We start from the raw sequence: 19,520 nt of genomic DNA, 5'->3' as shown, positions 1-19,520 counted from the left end.
CAGCAGACTGTTGACCAATATCGTTGACGTTGTCTTGCTTCGTCACGCTGTTGCTAAAATAATCGTCACGAAATCCCTTCCGAAAGTCAGGGTATGAGTAGAGAAACGTGCCTTTTTTTCTCCAAAGAACGCGATGTCACGATTCCAATGGTATACATTACAGATAGCAAGTTAATTATCGCACATATCAGAACATATTTGTATTGTTGTACTTCTTGTTGACAAAATGCATGCTAATGTTGAGTTTTTAGTTAGCGGCCAATTGACTCCCATTCACTCCTTGAAGGAGAGCCCTCCTTGTCCAAGACTCGCCCAGAAGGCACCGCGCGGTCCATTGACGTAGCATGGGCAACGTACACAATGGTCGTTAATACGATTTCAATGGAGTTTCCTAGCTCATCAAAAGTATCTCTGGTGTTATACACCACTGTTGGATGAGAGCGTATTGTGATTCTCGCAGTGCAGCGTGGGATAGCGGAGGCGCAACCGACCGAGAGAAATGGTGAGTGAGGAAGAGATAAATAATCTATTTTAAAACTGTGACTTGACATTCTCATGGCGTTTTGCTACTATGGTAAAGTAAACATTGACATGTAGAAACCGTTAATTCCCTCCATTATGACATAAGGTTGGGAAACGCTTGATATGGACTCCTTTTGTTTCGCAGCATATTAAGCTAACGGTAACTAGCAAGTCAACAGTAGCTGTTTAACTGCAATCAGCGTTTTGTTTTAGTGTAACTTGACGAGCTAATTCTAGCAAAAACGTTAACTGTCTGACTTGTTAAAAAGAAAGGAAACTAGCTAACTTATCCTAGATCTGTCTCATTTAGCTAGTTATCTAGCCTTGGTGACACTCGAACATACTTTCCATGTCCATAGAAACTAGGTTACGTTAGCTAGCTAGTTAGCTAGTTACTGCCCAGATGGCTTGCTATTCGTTTGGTGTCAAGCGTACATTACCACACGTCAGTGAAGCATTGAGTATATGCGCTAGCTAGCTAACGTTGGCTGGCATCTACTACTTACTGTTAACTAACTGAACAAGTAATGCAATATAACCTATTTTTTTGCTGACTAGTTAGCTACACAAACATTCCATTTGCTATTTAATTAGTTAGCAAGCTAACGTCATACAGTTGGTAGCTAAAGTCATTTGGACATTTTGTATCCAGCATCGTTATGTAGCTAGCTAACAGTTAGCTAGCTACTAGCTTTGGAAGACAACGTTAACCAGACAATGTTAATCAACTAGCTATTAAGTAACTGGTGGCAAGTTAGGTAAAATGTACTCATAGTCAACCGTCATTTTGTCAGTCAACAGAATTGTAGCATTTTCCTCTTCGAGTTAAGCCTAGTCTTTTGAAACATGGGTGGAACTGGGATTTACAGTTGGTGGTGCGGTCTTAACCAATTTACTTTGCATGATCCCCCAACCTTAAATAATGAAACCCTGTTTCTACCAAATATTGAAACCCATAATTTAACTGTACTTTACCCACTATCCTCCAGCCCTACATGTTGTCGACATTATTGGGTCCGGCCCAGACTTGAGGCCTTTAATTAGAAAGATGGCTCTCTGGCACTTCTAGTGATGAACGTGCACATGTGGGGCTGTCACCCGGCAGAAGCCTATGGTGGCCGATTTGGCTGCTGTTTGCTCAGTTTTCCCCTCTGCTGAGATGTTTTAACGTCAAACGGGTGCATTGGTTCAAGAAAGGCTTCCACATATACAAATCATAGGCCATTGACTACTAGACAATGAATGAAATGTCAAGGGCTGCAGCACGTTTCACAGTCCTATGCCAGTGTTTCTTATTGTTCACTGGTCTGTTAGTTAGCTAGCAAACAGAGAGCAACGGCATAGTGGTCCCTGGTACTAAAAGTTTGGGAAAAGACATAATAAAAATAAGAGTTATCTCCCTAACTTGCTGTTGTCTTAGGATGTGTTTCTGATGATCCGGCGTCACAAGACGACCATCTTCACTGATGCCAAAGAGTCCACTACGGTCTACGAGCTGAAGCGCATAGTGGAGGGTATCCTAAAGAGGGCACCGGAGGAACAGAGGCTGTACAAGGTATATACAGTGCATACCCCTTGTGGAGGACAATTACAAAGTGGGGGAGTAAGATATGGCCAGGACAATGAAAGTAATTTATTCTATTTGTGTATATAAAATAGTTTTTTCTTCTGATGTAGGAACTCCCCAAGTCTAAGAGGTTGATTTTATTAAGCCCAAACAATCCCCCAAAGTCTGTTCTTCTCTTTTTCTCTCTCCTGCCCTCATTTGTGGTGTACGTGTGTGTATATATATTGATTAAATGGTGAACTTGATGGTGGTGTTACATATCTAGCCTCTGCTCTGACATCTCTCTTGTATCAGGATGACATGTTGCTGGAGGATAGTAAGACTCTTGGAGACTGTGGCTTCACAAATCAGACAGCCAGACCTCAGGCCCCAGGGACTGTTGGATTAGCTTTCCGTCTCGGTGGTGAGTATTAATTTTTCTGTTACGTAGTATCTGTCCCATGTTTCAAAACATTCACTCTGTTTTATTCTGATGTTGAGCTGCAAGATATCCGTCTGTCAGAATGGCTGTGAAATAGTTTGTTGTTTGATAGTTTAACAGAAACAAATTGCAACTTCCTTGCACCCTTAAGTTTATCCTTCTAAAAATGCCTCTTCCTCTGTTTCCCTTTGATACTCTTCACTCTCTCCTTATCAAACAAATCTCTCCCTCTCTTTCAGATGATGCATTTGAGCAGCTGAGGGTTGAGCCCTTCTCCAGCCCCCCAGAGCTTCCTGACGTCATGAAGCCTCAGGACTCTGGCAGCACAGCCAATGAGCAGGCAGTGCAGTGAAGGAAGTAGGCAGGGAAGGGGGGGGGTCTGGGAAGTGGTGCTTTGGATTATGTAGGCCGGCTTTACAGACTGCTTTAGGGTAACATGCGAGTGTACCTGTGAGATCTTTAACTTTGCAGGAAGAACATGAATTCCCTCTCACACAGAGGGGAGTATTTTCATGTTATTCCTGAACTAGGCTCACGCATGTTTAGATTCACTCACAAGATCCCTCAACAAACATTTCTAATTTGTCAGGCCACTGTCAGTAAGGGGGTTGGGAAAAATGCATCATACCTCCTAATTTAATTCATACTAGTCTTTTGGGGAGGGTGTAGCCTGTGTTTTGGTTTGGTGGGGATTTGAGAAGGGAGTGGCTATTACATTTTTAGAATGCCCTCTTGCTGATTGTGTTTTCTTTATTCAATATTAATATTACAATTTAGTGGTTTTTAATTACTCCTTGGGGTGGTAGTATGTGGAGCAACAAAGGGTTTGTGAGTTATTAGCTTATCTAGATAACATGTGCATGAATGGATCTGAAATAAACACACAAACATGTTGATGCTATGACATAAAATGTATAGCAGAACACATGTACTTGCACACACGGATGGACACATACACAGAATGGTGTGAAGATTTACAATCGTCAGTTTTTATTTCAGTGTAAAGGTATTAAGCTTTCCCACTATCTGGTTTTTGTTTGCTTGTTTCTTTACTTTTGAACCTTTGCACTGGAGTTCCTGTGTATTTTCTTTTCTTCTCCTAATTCTCTATACAAAACTACCAATTTGACCCCTATTCCCCAAATTACACCACCCCCCCTTTTTTTGTCTGAAGTGTAAATGGTAAAACCTTCAGTGGAAAGCGACAGGAATCACTTATCTTTTGTGATAAACAAGCATGAAGGTACCATTTACTGGTGTTGAATTGAAATGGGTGTAAACTGTCTCAATTAGATTCAACAACCTGACTTTGGGGTGGTTGTCATGCCCTTTTTTTAAGATATGATGGATATGGTTCACCAACAAGCTCTTTTAAAAACAGGACTTTATGAAACAAGCAACACCTGTAATTGTCTTGAGTTGACATAAAAAAAATAAAAAAAACATTTACTTTGTCACCTCCTGTGTGATATATTGTTAATGGACTCTGTGAAATGCTTTTGTGCCATTCACTTTACTTGGTATTTGTCATTCATATGGTGAAATAAAATCAGTCCAATGAAATTTGAAATTGCCAGGATTGTATGATAGGGTAGTGTTATACTACAGCCAGAAAGAGGTGAGCACTTGCTTAATCTATTAAGCTAGCTACAGCAAGAGAATAATGTGTTTGTAGCAGGCTGGATGAGAGCTAGTCAAATATGTAGTTAGCTCATTTATTTGGATAAAGGGCCAGGTAGGTAAATGTATTAATCTACACAATTGAGGATGAAGTGGATTAGCGAGTTAGCTATAACACAATAGGCAATGTATTAGTTACCTTAATATTTGTTAATAAATTACCTTGGTAAAATGTTTAGATGGCTAGCTAGCCTGTAATTTTGTGTGTTGGATGAACAAGCATGGCATTTTGCATCAACTATATTTAAATGAGTGAATTAACTAAACATCAGTAAATACGGTATTTAGCATATTTTCGGTGGTCCTCTATCGTTTCGGTGGTCCACTCATCTTTCGTTATAATCAAAGGTACAAATTACTGTCTCCGAGTCAACAATCTGATTGTTGTGGTTGTCATTCTCTTAAGATATGATGGAAATAGTTTGCCAACATGCTCTTTTAAAAACAGGACAACCACCAAGTCCTTTTGTTGACATACAAACAATACATTTGTCAGCCCCTGTGTGTTATTGCTTTCGTTAATGCACACTATTCTGTGAAATGCTTTTGTGCAATTCACTTTGTCATTCATATGGTGAAATAAAATCCATTCAGCAGTAAAATTAGGAAATGTTAAGGATTTTATGGTGTATTATACTACCACCAAAAGAGGGTGATGTCTTGCACTTTTTTACTGTATTACGCTAGCTACAGCAGAAGATATTTCCCAGAGCCTGTAGGGATGGGCATTGGCAGTTGAATCTGAATAAAGGAGTTCATTGAGTTTAGTTTATTTTGTTAATTATTTGGGCTGATACAGCCAAAACAGTAGGTGGCAGCATGCACCTATTGCATTTGTTTTCATACCCAGTGGTGTCAAGTACTTAAGTAAAAATACTTGTTTTTTGGGGGGGTATCTGTACTTGACTATTTCTATTTTTGGCAACTTTACTTCGCTACATTCCTAAATCAAAATAATGTACTTTTTACTCCATACATTTTCCCTGACACCCAAAAGTACTCTTTACATTTTGATGGGAAAATGGTCAAATTCACACACTTATCAAGAGAACATCCCTGGTCATTCCTACTGCCTTTGATCTGTCTGACTCACTAAACACAAATGATTCGTTTGTAAATTATGTTGGAGTGTGCCATCTGGTTTTCTTAATATAAGGAAGTTTAAATAATTGATACTTTTACTTGTGATACTTAAGTACATTTAAGCAATTCCATTTACTTTTGATACTTAAGTATATTTAAAACCAAATATTTTTATTTTACTGGGTGACTTTAACTTTGAGTCATTTTCTATTAAAATATCTTTACTTTTACTCAAGTATGACAATTGAGTACTTTTCCACCACCGCAATAGTTCGTACTGCAATAATATCAAAGAAGACGACCCCGTACAGTAGATGGCGGCAATACACCAATAGTAGTCTGTAGTCTGCCATAAAACTGTAAAGAAGAAGATTATATTTTGATGTTTTTAGCAGGACAGCTAAATATTTGTTCTAATTTGCATCTCAGGTGTCAGGTATTTAACTTAAGCAATCTACACAATAACTGAGGAGGACATAGTGGATTAGCAAGGTAGTTAGATATAACGCAATAATAGCCAACTTACTAAGTTAGTTAGTTACCAGTATCTGTGATAAGTTACCCTGTATTATACATTTTAGAACGTTAGCTAGCCTGTAATTTAGTGTGTTGGCAGACCAAGTTCTGAACAAGCATGGCATTATCCATCAACTATTTAAAGGAGTGAATCAGCAAAACAACTAATAAAATATTAAATACGGTATTCAGGATAACGTTACAATTTCGGTAGTCTTCTATCAAACCTTTTCCACTGCGCTCAACACCACGCACACGCATGGATAATAATTATGTTGAGTCGGCTGGTCGAGCTGTGCTCGAAATGATGCAGCGTGAATGGGCGCCTCTTTCTCAAGACGAACTGGAGCAACGATTGGACCGAGCAGGGGAAGAATTCTGGAAGCTGACCTCCTAGCAAAGGTTCATGATCAGTCTGGACCAATCTACCTACAACTGTCTCAGCTGGTGGAAGAACCTCAACAGCAAAACCAAATTTGGTCAACAACAGAACTTACACTTTCTCATGTAGAAGAGGAGTCTGAATCTCAACAGTTAACTGATGCTGAGGAAAACGCTGCAGTTCAGGTAGCCTTCAGTAGGCCTACTTATCTTCATTGTTGTGGCTTGATCTATTGTTCCATCCCCACACTAATGCAGATTTGAGATGACACCATTTTCTTCATTTGCTGTGCACAGATCTGATTTATGTTTCTTTTCATCTCTCAGTACATTACAGATCTCCTCCAGAATTCAAACTCAAGATACAATCAGAGCTGTATGGCAGGACTTGTCCTCTTATCCCTGTCCCACACTGTTCTCCTGTCCCTCACTCTCCTCTCCAAGCACCTCAGCTATCGCTCTGTGTCTACCAGTTTCCGCATGGAAAAAGGAAACATTCATAGGATCTTCTTTTCCTTTTGTGAGCGTGAACACACTTGAGGACCAACCAATTAGGTGGCCGACTGGTATGTAGACTGCTGTTCAATGTGGATGTTATACAAAGTGTTATACAAACTTTCAGCAGGGACCCCATTTTATCCGCCAGTATTTCTGGGGACCCCATTTTCCCCCCAATAATTTCTTGCCGCCCAAATCAGATGACACAACCTTAAAATCAGTCAATTTAGATTTTTACATCAACAAATAACCTTCAATTAATTGCATTAATTTCAAAATGAAAAGGCATCAATACATTTACTCAAGAAACATTTTCCAATTATCTTTCTCAAAAACGTTTGTATATTGTCCCATACAATTTTTTGGGGGGGCGACCTCACTCTAGCCCTCCCCCCCTGACTTAGAATATCACTGAATTACGATATCCTGACACACTATTTACTCCATCACCCGTGTTGGTTTCTGGTCCTTCTCTCCTCCTCCAGGCATTGAGGCTGTTGAACAGCCTGAAAGCCAGATTTGAAAGGCTCAGGTATTTGGACATGGGGAACTATGAAAGAGCCAAAGCAGTTGTCCTTACTGCTTGCATACTCCACAATGTATTTCTGGACATGGGGGAAGTGGTCAACGGACAGGTTGAGAGGGAGGCAGGGACACAGGAGGGAGAGGGGGAGTGTGATGAGGAGGGTGTGAGGAGAAGGGAAGCCATCGCAGATTTGCTGTACAAAGAGTTGGATTCTGGAAGTACATAAAGTGATTTATAATTTTGTGTTTGTATTGAGATAAACAGCATTTATATTGTATATTTTATTAAAAGGAAGAGTATCACACAAATATCTTGTATTTTATACATATGTAGGATTATTTGTATCCTATGGCAGATCTATGTACAAATGCCCTGTGTAGCTTTCTTCTCATTCACAGGTATTACAGGGAATTCCTGCAGTCAACTCCTTTGTCAAATGGTGTTATTACAGCATAATAAAAACATATACAATGACAAATCATGACAACACAAAGTAGCTGAATGGTTGAACGCTTAAGAAACATTTGCATGATGCACTATTTCATTCTATGCACAAGCTTCCATATATCACACAAAATCCAAAAGTTTTTAGTTCAGTGAGAACTCCTTTGCTCTGGTGTGCTGTACTGCTACTCTGGCAGCTGGAAACTGTTGTTTTGACTGTGAGACAAACTGGAGATTGCACGGGCTAGATTATTGATGGCCTCTATCTTCCTCTCCTCCAGGGCCTTCTGCTGGGCCCACATGTTCATCTTCCTCTCCTGCAGCTCCATGTACAGCTGCAGGACATCCTGGGGGGGCCTGGAAGCAAAGGGGGCAGCTGTCAGGGAGGGTGTAGGGAGGATGGGGGTAAACCGCTTGCTGGCAATAGCCTTGCCCAGCTTGGTCCCGTTGAGTTTGGACCTGCGCTGTGCCTCGATCTCCTCCCGACTCTTCCCCAGGACCTCATGCATGGCCTTGAAGAACTCCCAGTGGACACTGTGGGCCCCCAGTCTCTTGGACCTCTCAGCGTTTTTCCTGTATGTGGCCAACATGTTACGCCACTTCAGATCACACTCATAGGCCTTGACTGTGACATCTGTGCTCCCAGCTGCCCTTAGCTTGGCAGTCACTCTCTCAGCCACTGTCTCCCACAGTTTCTTTTTCTTGCACACTGGCTGGTCAAAATCCTGGTCCATTTCGAGGCGGGTTTGGACAAGTTGCCATGTGGCTTGTAAAGTCCATACAAACTCTGGAGAAGGGAAGTTGATAAATGTGTATTTATAAAAACAATATGATACAAATAAATTACATGTTTTGTTAAATGTTTATTAAATTGTCATGTGTTTTCCTCGTAGCCCGTGTGTTTACAGAAACTTGCCCTATTGAGAAACTTTAAGAGCCAATTAAATGTATTCTGATAAATACCAGTGATCAACCACAAACTCCTCGCAAGCTCCTCGCAAATAACGATGAATGCAATCTGCTGACAAGTTGCACTGACCTGCTTTCGATTTATCTGTATCCAAACTGGACGCCGTTGGAGTTTCATCTACTCCAATACTCTCTGTTACAACCGTCTCAATTACATCCATTGTGTTACTCAGTGACAATGAAATTTGTTTGAAGTAGAATATGACAAGCAATTCAAACCAATAATTTAACAACTCTACTATGGCATGCGATTATTTTTCCCCCCGCATCAACTAAAACGATGAATATAACAACAACCCCATACTTGTTTCCAGCACCTCCCAGTGAGCGTAGCGATTGCATCGTAGAGCAATATGGAAAATGTAGTGTTTACAGTTCTAACGAAACAAGATTTATTTTGCTTCATTAACAACAATCACCGGTTGCTATATATATGGCTTGAAACGAGGAGTTATTTATAAATGTTTTTGGAAATGTTATTTTCATAGAGAAATATTGCTTAATTCTGATAGTTGTAAAACAGCTGAGACTACAAGGCCCATGATTAAATAGAACGACCCACCCCTTCAAACATCCCTCCCCCCTTTTCGTGGCGCCTCCTGTTTATCGTCCAGCTAAAAGATGGCGTTAGCGGCTAGCTAAAACGATTATTCTTCGTTTGATTGAATTAATTATGTCGATGGGAATAATTAGTCATTGCAAATACTTTATTACTCTTGAGATGGGACTTAAAAACATAGATTATAGCACTTGTGTTCGCACTATAACGCACCGTGATTGTTTGTTGGGCCTTCTCGCATACAGAGGCCTGTTTTTTTAAGGAGTGGACGAGAGGTTCACAAACGTCAACTCCCAGCAGCATTGCTGAGAAGTGGGGTCAAAGGGTAATTTCTTCCACTTGTCATGCTGGTATTTGTAGTATTTTTGTTCTTTTCCAGAATTTTTTGACAAACTTTGGAAATTGATTAAGATGAAAATACACTAGAAGAGATCATTTGTTAACCATATTTAATACTGTATAAATGTATGATGTAGCCTAAGATAATTGAAAAGTAAAATGCACAAAAATAATGATCCACATTTCTGCCCCTCAGTCCCCCTGTCATCCTCCATGTCATCACTTTCTGTCTGAAGTGACTTGTTAGTGAGGATAAGCAGAAGAGCAGGTGGGTTGGAGACAATTAGTGGCATGATGGCGTCAAAGCTAGTGCCAGGGATCCAGAAACATGGGACATGGGCAGGCAACCCCAGAGAAGTGTCCTCAGCCTCCCCAGAGACCTCTCTGACCTGGTGCCTGTCACAGCTCTCTAAACCTGGGAGAGCAGCAGCCGAGGACCACAAGCCAGGCACTGCAGGGCCGGACACCAGTGGACACAGACAGCTGGACAAGAGGGTCAAAGCTGGGCAGTGGCAAGCGCTGGTGGCCATCCGTACACAGCACATTAAAGGAGGAAGCAGTGGGATAGCTCGATTCCGAGGCCAGGGTGGACTGCGCACTCTCCTGGACCTGCTAAAGCACCCTGAGTGTTCCAGGAAGACTCTGGACCTGGCTCTCAGCATCCTGGCTAACTGCTGCACAGAGAGACAGACACGAGTTGAGGTGAGACAGAAGGGTGTAGGACAAATCAGGGCTGCTACACATTTACATTGATTGAATATGAATGTTTAGTATGAAAAGTTGGACAGTGGTGACTTACATTATGATATTTAATGTTTTTCTCCCCTCTAAAGGTTAGGAAGCTTGATGGAATATCTATTGTGGGCAAGTGACTATCACAATAAATTTGAATCATTCATTTCACATGATGGTGAGAATTTCAGAAATGTAAGTTTGCTCTTCCTTTCTTAGTGGGTATTTTGAAGAAGAATGTAGCCATGGAGACGATCCAGAACAGAGCAGCCCGGGCCTTGGGGAACTTGGCCATGGACCCAGAGAGTTCCACACTTATCCACTCTGCCGGTAAGTTAAAAAAATGTAATAATGTATTTGGCTGCCTCTGTCTGTCTACATCACTTTCTGATGGTATTTTTGTTTTGTAGTACAGTACCAGTCCAAAGTTTGGACACAGGGTTTCTCTTTATTTGTACTATTATCTACATTGTAGAATAAGAGGGAAGACATCAAAACTATGAAATAGCACATATGGAATCACGGAGTAACCAAAAAAGTGTTAAACAAATCAAAATATATTTTGTATTTTCTATTCTTCAAAGTAGCCACCCTTTGCCTTAATGACAGTTTTGCACACGCTTGGCATCCTCTCAACCAGCTTCACCTGTCCTGTTGAAAAACAAATGATAGTCCCACTAAGCGCAAACCAGATGGGATGGTGTATTGCTGCAGAATGTTGTGGTAGCCATGCTGGTTAATTGTGCCATGAATTCTTAATAAATCACAGACAGTGTCACCAGCAAAGCACCCCCACACCATCACACCTCCTCCTCCTCCATGCTTCACAGTGGGAAACACACATGCAGATGCCATCCGTTCACCTACTTTGCGTCTCACAAAGACACAGCGGTTGGAACCAAAAATCTCAAATTTGGACTCCAGACCAAAGGACAAATTTTGACTGGTCTAATGTCCATTGCTCGTGTTTCTTTGCCCAAGTCTCATCTTATTGGTGTCCTTTAGTAGTGGTTTTCTTTGCAGCAATTCGACCATGAAGGCCTGATTTCATGCTGTCTCCTCTGAACAGTTGAGATGTGTCTTACTTGTACTCTGAAGCATTTATTTGGGCTGCAATTTCTGAGGCTGGTAACTCTTAATGAACTTATTCTCTGCAGCAGAGGTAACTCTGGATCTTCCATTCCTGTGGTGGTCCTCATGAGAGCCAGTTTCATCGTAGCGCTTGATGGTTTTTGCGACTGCACTTGAAGAAACTTTTAAAGTTCTTGAAATGATCCGGATTAACTGACCTTCATGTCTTAAAGTTATATTAAAGACTGTCATTTCTCTTTGCTTATTTGAGCTGTTCTTGCCATAATATGGACTTGTTTTTTTACCAAATAAGGGTATCTTCTACATACACCCCTACTTTGTCACAACACAACTGATTGGCTCAAACGCATTAAGAAGGAAAGAAATTCCACAAATAAACTTTAACAACGCACATCTGTTAATTGAAATACATTCCAGGTGACTACCTCATGAAGCTGGTTGAGAGAATGCCTTGACAGCTTTGCACACACTTGGCAAAGGGTGGCTATTTTGAAGAATCTCAAATATAAAATATATTTTGATTTGTTTAACACTTTTTTTGGTTACTACATGATTCCATATGTATTCTTTCATAGTTTTGATGTCTTCACTATTATTCTACAATGTAGAAAGTAGTCAAAATAAAGAAAAACCATTGAATGAGTAGGTGTGTCCAAACCTTTGACTGGTACTGTATAAGTTGAACATTAGATTTTGTCCTTGAAAAATAATTGCTTTTCTGTTTTCGACACAGGTGGTGTTCCACTCCTGCTCCTCTGCGTCTCTCTTGCATCCGCCCCATCCCCTCCCTCTGATGACCCACTGGAAGCCCCTTCCTCTAAACTAGAGTGTGCTCAGTCGGCTGCCCGTGCAATCCTCTACCTTGCAGACACCCCCTCAAACCGCCTTTTACTGCTCACCCAGGGTACACTAACTGCTCTCGCCCCGCTCATTGCTCCAGAGTACCCTCTGGGGCTGAGGAGAGCAGCACTCCGGACCCTCCATGAGCTCACAAGGGGCTGTGGTGTAGAGTGTGCTAGAGAGGTGTCCCGATCTGGGGTTCTAGCTCAGCTAGGTGTCATGGCTTCGGGAGAGGCCGATAAACCTTTTGAGGAGCTTGCGTTGAAAACCTTGGCCAACATGTGCACTCAAGGCTGCTTACGTCCTCTGGTGGGTTCCCTGGGGGTAATCCAGAAGTTTACAGAGGAGGTCAAGAAGGACGGCCTGAAGTCTGGAGTGTTCCTCAAGGCACTCTGCTTATGCTGCAAAGAGGCAGTGAACCGGGCCAAAGTGAAGGAGAGCGGCGGTCTGGAGGTGTTGATTGGCTTCCTTGGTGTCCATCGGAGCCACCCCCTCGACCGATTGGTCATTCTGGCTTGTGTTGACTTTGTCTATGACGAAGCTGCCCTGGAACAGTTACAAGAATTGGGAATAGTCCCCCTGCTAGTTGCTCGGTTAGTGGAGCTGGCTAAAGGTGAGGAGCCATCTGCTGGGAAGATGGATGTGAGCCTCACCTCTACCATGTTTGCTTCAGAGCTGCTGTCTACGTCATGTTTCGACTCATTTGACTTCCCTCCCCCAGAGGGGAACAGGAAAGAGGAGATGGGGAAGGAGCATGTCCTTGGGTCATCCAGCTTTCTTAGCCTGAGGTGAGTGAACAGACTCACCTTTGTCCCCCTCTGTGCACCTGTGATTTATTCTACTTTTGTAAAAATGGTTATCTGACCTGTCCTATTGCTGCTCCTCCAGGTCCTGGTTGGTGTCTGAAGGGTTGATCTCCTCTGAGGGGGATCTTCTTGACTCTCCTGGAGGCACGGAGGGAGATTGGGGGAGTCTTCATATCCCCTCTTCTTCCCAAACCTCTTCCACTGACTGTCATTCCCCTTTAAAATGCTTATCTCCTACCCACTCACTACCTTCCTCCACTCCCTTATCCGCACCCGAATCTCAGAGTCAATCCACTCCCTCTACCTCAACGAGTTCTCCAGCTCAGGTCCACATGTCATCTCCCTCAAAAACCGCTGATCTGTCTCCCTGTGTCCCTCTGCCCTCCTCTACCTCCACCCCCCGAGCCCAGCCCATCTCCTCTACCTCCACCCCCCGAGCCCAGCCCATCTCCTCTACCTCCACCCCCAAGCCCAGCCCGGCTCCTCTACCTCCACCCCCAGAGCCCAGCCCGGCTCCTCTACCTCCACCCCCCAAGCCCAGCCTAGCTTCTCTACCTCCACCCCCGAGCCCAGCCCATCTCCTCTACCTCCACCCCCGAGCCCAGCCCATCTCCTCTACCTCCACCCCCGAGCCCAGCCCATCTCCTCTACCTCCACCCCCCGAGCCCAGCCCATCTCCTCTACCTCCACCCCCGAGCCCAGCCCATCTCCTCTACCTCCACCCCCGAGCCCAGCCCGCCTCCTCTACCTCCACCCCCCGAGCCCAGCCCGGTTCCTCTACCTCCACCCCCCGAGCCCAGCCCGCCTCCTCTACCTCTTCTCTCCCTTCCCCCACTATCCCACCCCTCACTCCCGTCTCCCCATCCAAGTTCTCCTCCCCTCCACGGAAAAGGCCACGTGTCCCCTCAACCACCCGCTCTAGTGTGGTGCCCCTCGACACCCCTCCCACAGTGTCCCGACCCCAGGCCTACCACCACCCCTACCACCCTGAGCCTTGGGCCCCAGAGTCTCCCATCCTGCTGCTGCTCTCACGCTTCTCTCATGCCACGGATCCCAGCGCTGCTCTGGTCAACTCAGGCATCATCTCTGGCCTACTGTTCTACCTCAGCCAGCATCAGGACCCCAGCGGCAGGTGCTTCCGCATGCTGTGCCGGCTGAGCTGCAACCCCAACTGTCTGCAGGCGCTGGTCAGGACTGGCTCAGTGGCTCTGATCCGCCACCACCTGGTCCAGAGAGGGAGTGACCCTGAGAGTTGGGGAGCTGGAGAGAGGCAGACTGATAGGGTCAAGGCCAAAGTGAAACAGCTTGGTAAGTTTAATTGTTGTACTTGGTCTTAAAGTTTTGTTTTTAGTTTGTGTAATGGTGCTGCTGTAACGTTTTGGGTATAATTTCTTGTGCATAGGTCTTGCTCTGCTTAGTAACCTACGCGTTCAGTGTGAGTCTGGATTTGGTTCTGGAGTCCTGAGCCATGTGATGCTGTCAGGCTCGGAGTCAGACAAGCTGAACTGTGCCCTGTCTCTACCACTAGTAAATGGGTAAGTCAAATTGTCTTGTGTGAAATGGCACTGGTGGAATGTTATGAAGTGTATACCAACTGTAATCTGACATCAACTTGTGTTCCCTAACAGTAACAAGGTTCTGTTGAAGAAGCTTCTTCTAGACAACGGTGGTCTACTCTTGGCTCTGGAGCCCCTTGGATGTAATGAGGACGAGGAAGAGGAAGACCATCACACCAGTGAATGCCGACGACTCCTCTCCGATTGTCTCAACTCACCACAACATGTCTCCGCCCCCCAGCTCCACTCTCTATATTTCTCCCTGCTGATTGGATGCCTCTCTAGTCTGATGGGTTGCCCCAAAACAGTACTGGCTAAAAGAAGGTGCAGGGTACTCAGTCCTATCAAACCCCTGTCAGTCTCACAAACCGGTAAAGCTTCACCCCCTCCCTTAAAAAAGCCTCGTCTGGTCAATATCTGTCCTTACAATGACTCAACCTTTGACCTCCTCTTCCTACTGGACGATGGGAGCCAGGTGTCAGCCAATAGGGAAGCAGTGGCTGGGGCGGAGGGAACCGAGGTGGTGGGGTCAGAGTACTTCAGGGCCCTGTTGAGGGGGGGCTTTGGAGAGGCTCAAGGGAAAACTGGGGAGGCCATCCCTATCAGGGATGTGAGCCAAGGCATGCTGCTACCTGTACTGCACTATCTGCATGGCTGTCGCCTGAACAAGGACGGAGATACTGCAGAGGAACAGGGGGATGAGACAGAGAGAGAAGGCAGAGGAGAGTGTCAGATTTTGGGATCCTTGGCCTCTGAAGGACTGGGTGTCTGGAGAGACGGGGCAGAAGAACCCTCACCAGAGGCACAGGGCTTCCAGAAGACCCCCCTAGCTGAGACGATGGTGGGGGCCTGTAGGTTTTTGGTGACAGAGTTGCAGAGGGAGGTGGAGGATCTGTGTGTGTCTTTGCTGTCCTGCTCTGCCAAGAATGCTGGTCGAATTGCAGATGTTGGCAAAAAACCTCCATCTAACATGGACCAATATGGGTCAGATGGAGAGTCTGCTGACGAGAGCCTGGCAAACCGCACATCTGGACTAGAGTTGAGTGGTTCTGAGGCCCAGACAGACTCCTTGGCCCCCACAGTGACAGCAGGCCAGGCTGTGTCACTACATGGCTCTGGACTCCAACTCTGTCAGCAGACAGAGGGTAGACGACACTCTGCCCCTGGACCAGGCCAGAAGGGCGATAGTGCACCAAAGACAACCTCAGGACTGGAGACTTGTGTCAATCCTCTGAAATCAAGTTCTGCCTCTAAGTGCTGCAAAAGACGTTCTAAACTGCAGAGTGTTTCAAACACACAGAAGGTTGCGGATTCTGTACAGGACTCTAAAGTTGGTTCTGGTAGATGGACCCTCCTACCACAGGTGTATTGGTTTTCCCAGCGGTACAGCTATCCTGGACTGGGCAGGGCCTGTCTGTCCCTACTGCTGGGCTCTCAGGGCTCCTCCCAGCCCCGCCCTTCTTCCCTGGCTGCAGACTGCCTGCGCAGACTGGCCAGAGAGGCAGACTGTACAGAGACTCTGAAACGTGACCTAGTGAGTCTGGCCACCATGGCCCTGAGCTGAGAGGGGGAGGGCTAGGAGAAAGTTGGGTGGGGATGGAGGTGAAGAGAGGAGAAACAGAGGATCAAGTATGAGGATATTATTAGGAATGGTATGAGATCATGTGATTGTCTCTCCAATGACACTGAAGTTAACGTTTGCCAGTGTGAAAATGTATTTTATGTTCAAAAGTCTTTACAACATGATTAGCCTTCCTTCCTTCCTTGTGAATATCTGTCTTTGTCTCACAACAAATAACCTTTATATTCCAATATTGGTGTTTACAAAGTAATTGACGTTTGAATTATTTTCTTCAGAATAGTACATTTATATTTAAAGGAGTCATGCGGCCGTTTAAAGGGATGGGTTCTCAGACAATGAATCATGAGGAAAATCATTTTTATCTCATGGTGCACTGTAAATTAAGTTATATTATAATTAAAACATTAGCATAATGTAATATGCTAAATACTTTTGTTGCATGTAATGTTAACTTTTTTTTATGTTTTCAGTTTGATTTTGAAGTATACACAGAGCTGTCCTGTAAATGTCCTGTATTGACTTGGATGACTCTAATAATCAGGGTGGGACTGGGTGCCATGTTGTATATGCTGTAAATAAAGAGAACTTTAGGAGTAGCTGCAAGGTGAAGATAACAGAGATCAGCTTTCACTCGCCTCATGTGAATCCACGTTCCTCATTAAATCTGTTTAAAATGTCTTTCTCTTTTGTCCTGTCTGAAAAGGCATACTGTATCTAAAGGACAAGACTGATCAACACGAATGTTGGCCATGCGCACTAGATCACCTGCTCAGACGAACAGTGGTGATTTAACATGTAGAATTGTCTGGAAATGAACAGAAAATGACAGCCGATGTTCTGTGGTCAGAGGCAAGAGCAAGCCACACCCACTACGCACAGCCAACGTCTGTGTTGGTCTGTCTTGTCCTCAATGTATGTTTGGTGTTCAGAACTGGAATATATGTATGTTTACATACTAGTTCCATTCATCTTACACATAATAACATCAGACAGTTGGAGGTAAACAAATGAGAAGCCACTCAGTGTGTGTGATACAGTAAAACTAGTATATTTTTTATTTCTATCTGACTGGGAGCACCACAGTCAGTAGTGTTGCTAATTGGCCCCTTGGTCAGTAGCATAATGCCAGGTTCATTAGAGCTATAGATTAGAGCTATTCAGCATGTAGCAATCAGGGAAGGTGGATGATCAGCATAGAGTTAGGAGGTTTCCTTAGTGGCGGGGGCCCTCATAACCCTCAGGAAGAGCATTTTCATGAGGGTTGTGGAAGAGAGAGTGGTTGCCGTCACCCCAGGGCCATTTCTGAAAGAGAAAGTTGTTTCATCATTCAGGATAGATTGGATAAAACTAGACCTATGTTCAGAAAGACATCCCACTACTACTACCAATCCTAACATGTAGATGATGAACTGTGAGTGAAGTTAGTCTGAGGATGTGGCTATAGTCTGTTGGATATCAGAGTGCCTCCTGTATCACCTTGGTGCGGATGCGAAGGTGTGAGTAGGCCACAAACTCAGGGGGTTCATGGGAGTGCTGCTGCATCTTCATGTAGGCGTTGGCGATGCAGACGGCCACACCAGGTAGGGCCAACACAAACGACAGGATCTTCCAGGTCCTAGCTGTGGAGTTGAAACCAGTTCCGGTAGATCAGACTCTACGGTTCTGTGTGACCCTGAGTTATCAAGGCTTGGGTACATCACAACACCAGCATAACTAAGTAACAGAGCAGCTCCAAAACACTGATCATCCAGTTCAGATTGCAGTGACTCAGCCTTGGTTCCTTGTCTCAGGCTCTGACATGCAGGACAGAAGCGCCTCAATTACAATATGATACATTTGTAAGTCACCTGACAGGCCTAAATACAGCAGAACACAAACATTTAATGAATGTAAGAGGAAGACTGCCAACTTTCCACAAACCTCTGTTAATGTTAAACCCAGAAGCCCAACTCAACACAAAAGGTGCAGGCAGTAGGGCAGAGAGAATATAACACAATATGAGCAGAGTTAAGTACATTACACACACCTGATCCTCCCTCATGGCCTGCGTGTGATGCAGCAGCAAATAGCCTGCGGGTCGCCATCGATGCAGGAGACGCCATTCCTGTGGAGTACAGACAGACAACTTTTAAACCAATGGACAGAGGATAGAAGTGGGAATTAGTTTCCATGTTTGTGTAGACAGAGAGGCAGTAGGCTATGTTCAGATGTGTAGATGTATTCCTTTTAGAAAAGTGCTATTATATTTGTAGGTAATTTATTACACCCTACAGGCAAGATGAAATAATCCAGGTCTAGGCCCACATGTTATCCAGGTTTGTATTGTGGCTTCTCTACCCCAGCCATGGCACATACAGTAAGTAGGTCAAGCTAAAGCTCTCAATAAACCTTCATAGATAAGATACCCTATTAAAATGGCTCACAATATATGTTAACTGGCAGTAAATGTCTAACCTAGTCATTTTCAAATGAAGTCAAATACATTTTATAAATATTGGGTTTTAAATACCTAAATTAAAAGAAAAGTAAAGTAAAAAACAAAACAGACAGAAGCCATGCCATAGGCCTGTTGATATTACTGGTGATCTGAAATGGGAAACACTTGGGAAGCAAAATTAAACAAATACCATAGAATCTTTAAAAACGTTCTGTTCTTTATCCAAAAAGTTTGACTCACCTTTAATTTTGTTGGTCAGTCTTTTGTCCCTTTCTCTTTCTGCACCTTTGTGTCTGTTTGTCCTTCAGCCTGTCCTGGACTGAACAGAACTGTGAGACTCCTCCCCATTGCAACCTGTCTGTCTGCCAAGAAATATCAAGTTTATATTAGGTCAAGTGCAAAAGGCAGGCCGGAAGATCTGTGAAAGAGAGGAAGAAGGAATGGGATGGGTGTTTGACATTGTCTGTTGTGTTTTTGTCTCTTTGTAAACTGCACATGAGGTGTGTGTGTGTGTGTGTGTGTGTGTGTGTGTGTGTGTGTGTGTGTGTGTGTGTGTGTGTGTGTGTGTGTGTGTGTGTGTGTGTGTGTGTGTGTGTGTGTGCTGAAAAATGCATTCAAATCTGTGGTAGACCTATCAAACCAGTGCAGTGTACAGGAGGAGTAGGATCACCCTGTTTGAGGAGAACTTTCCTGCAATGCTGGAAATTTAAAACTTCTGAACTTCGTAATTTGCACTTTGAAATTTCAGACTTGATAATCCGTTACGAAAAATATACATTAGGCTAATTATAATCCACATAATAACGTACAGTTTCTGTTGCTGCAGGATTATTTTCCTGCTGTGTAAATGCTAGGCACTTTTGCACTTGAACAAATATAAACTTGATATGCTAGGCACTTACACTAAAACAGGCTAAAATTAAAATCCTACACCTGTAATAGTAGTAGGTCCCAGTTTTGTTCAATTTAA

At 43.8% G+C, this 19,520-nt stretch overlaps 4 protein-coding genes and 1 long non-coding RNA gene across 6 annotated transcripts; 3 read left to right on the top strand and 2 right to left on the bottom strand.

Annotated features, from left to right (window-relative positions):
• Positions 1-315: 315 nt before the first annotated feature.
• LOC106601585 (elongin-B) lies at positions 316-3,967 on the top strand. Of its 2 annotated transcripts, none has more exons than XM_014193896.2 (4): positions 316-502; positions 1,943-2,077; positions 2,384-2,492; positions 2,750-3,967. In XM_014193896.2, exons 1-4 carry the CDS (start codon positions 500-502, stop codon positions 2,860-2,862), a joined length of 360 nt encoding a protein of 119 aa, XP_014049371.1. In that variant the 5' UTR covers positions 316-499; the 3' UTR covers positions 2,863-3,967. The 2 variants fall into 2 exon arrangements, with proteins under 2 accessions (XP_014049371.1, XP_045571321.1); XM_045715365.1 differs by lacking the exon at positions 316-502 and adding an exon at positions 556-574.
• Positions 3,968-5,620: 1,653 nt separating this feature from the next.
• LOC106601587 (uncharacterized) lies at positions 5,621-7,502 on the top strand. Its single transcript, XR_001328033.2, has 2 exons — positions 5,621-6,356; positions 6,498-7,502. It is a non-coding gene; the product is annotated as an uncharacterized lncRNA (long non-coding RNA).
• On the bottom strand, positions 7,461-8,961 carry LOC106601586 (uncharacterized). Its single transcript, XM_014193897.2, has 2 exons — positions 8,678-8,961; positions 7,461-8,425 (listed from the first exon to the last, which is right to left on the bottom strand). The coding sequence occupies exons 1-2, from the start codon at positions 8,766-8,768 to the stop codon at positions 7,824-7,826; spliced, it is 693 nt and encodes a 230-aa protein (XP_014049372.1). The 5' UTR covers positions 8,769-8,961; the 3' UTR covers positions 7,461-7,823.
• A 224-nt stretch (positions 8,962-9,185) lies between these two features.
• On the top strand, positions 9,186-16,791 carry LOC106606877 (armadillo repeat-containing protein 5). The gene is made up of 9 exons (XM_045716067.1): positions 9,186-9,491; positions 9,702-10,207; positions 10,339-10,369; positions 10,457-10,567; positions 12,063-12,957; positions 13,058-13,625; positions 13,710-14,283; positions 14,378-14,510; positions 14,604-16,791. The coding sequence occupies exons 2-9, from the start codon at positions 9,797-9,799 to the stop codon at positions 16,093-16,095; spliced, it is 4,215 nt and encodes a 1,404-aa protein (XP_045572023.1). The 5' UTR covers positions 9,186-9,491; positions 9,702-9,796; the 3' UTR covers positions 16,096-16,791.
• Positions 16,792-17,140: 349 nt separating this feature from the next.
• On the bottom strand, positions 17,141-18,984 carry LOC106606878 (cytochrome c oxidase subunit 6A, mitochondrial). The gene is made up of 4 exons (XM_014203298.2): positions 18,791-18,984; positions 18,140-18,217; positions 17,590-17,732; positions 17,141-17,415 (listed from the first exon to the last, which is right to left on the bottom strand). The coding sequence occupies exons 2-4, from the start codon at positions 18,213-18,215 to the stop codon at positions 17,326-17,328; spliced, it is 309 nt and encodes a 102-aa protein (XP_014058773.1). The 5' UTR covers positions 18,216-18,217; positions 18,791-18,984; the 3' UTR covers positions 17,141-17,325.
• Positions 18,985-19,520: the final 536 nt, after the last annotated feature.

Source organism: Salmo salar, chromosome ssa03 (genome assembly GCF_905237065.1).
Source record: "Salmo salar chromosome ssa03, Ssal_v3.1, whole genome shotgun sequence".
In the NCBI taxonomy this organism is placed as follows: domain Eukaryota; kingdom Metazoa; phylum Chordata; class Actinopteri; order Salmoniformes; family Salmonidae; genus Salmo; species Salmo salar.
The sequence above is the reverse complement of the archived record's forward strand: the minus strand, read 5'-3'. Positions and strand labels throughout refer to the sequence as shown.

Bases quoted from the DNA above. Each gene is read 5' to 3' on its own strand.
- LOC106601585 (XM_014193896.2), top strand. The intron at 2,078-2,383 runs GTATATACAGTG...CTCTTGTATCAG, and splicing joins AGGAACAGAGGCTGTACAAG to GATGACATGTTGCTGGAGGA. The intron at 2,493-2,749 runs GTGAGTATTAAT...CCTCTCTTTCAG, and splicing joins ATTAGCTTTCCGTCTCGGTG to ATGATGCATTTGAGCAGCTG.
- LOC106601586 (XM_014193897.2), bottom strand. From the start codon at position 8,768: ATGGATGTAATTGAGACGGTTGTAACAGAGAGTATTGGAGTAGATGAA. The intron at 8,426-8,677 runs GTCAGTGCAACT...TCCCTTCTCCAG, and splicing joins TACAGATAAATCGAAAGCAG to AGTTTGTATGGACTTTACAA.
- LOC106606877 (XM_045716067.1), top strand. From the start codon at position 9,797: ATGATGGCGTCAAAGCTAGTGCCAGGGATCCAGAAACATGGGACATGG. The intron at 10,568-12,062 runs GTAAGTTAAAAA...TTTTCGACACAG, and splicing joins CACACTTATCCACTCTGCCG to GTGGTGTTCCACTCCTGCTC. The intron at 14,284-14,377 runs GTAAGTTTAATT...TCTTGTGCATAG, and splicing joins GGCCAAAGTGAAACAGCTTG to GTCTTGCTCTGCTTAGTAAC.
- LOC106606878 (XM_014203298.2), bottom strand. From the start codon at position 18,215: ATGGCGTCTCCTGCATCGATGGCGACCCGCAGGCTATTTGCTGCTGCA. The intron at 17,733-18,139 runs GTGTGTGTAATG...TCAACTCCACAG, and splicing joins AGGCCATGAGGGAGGATCAG to CTAGGACCTGGAAGATCCTG. The intron at 17,416-17,589 runs GTGATACAGGAG...TTTCTCTTTCAG, and splicing joins ACCTTCGCATCCGCACCAAG to AAATGGCCCTGGGGTGACGG.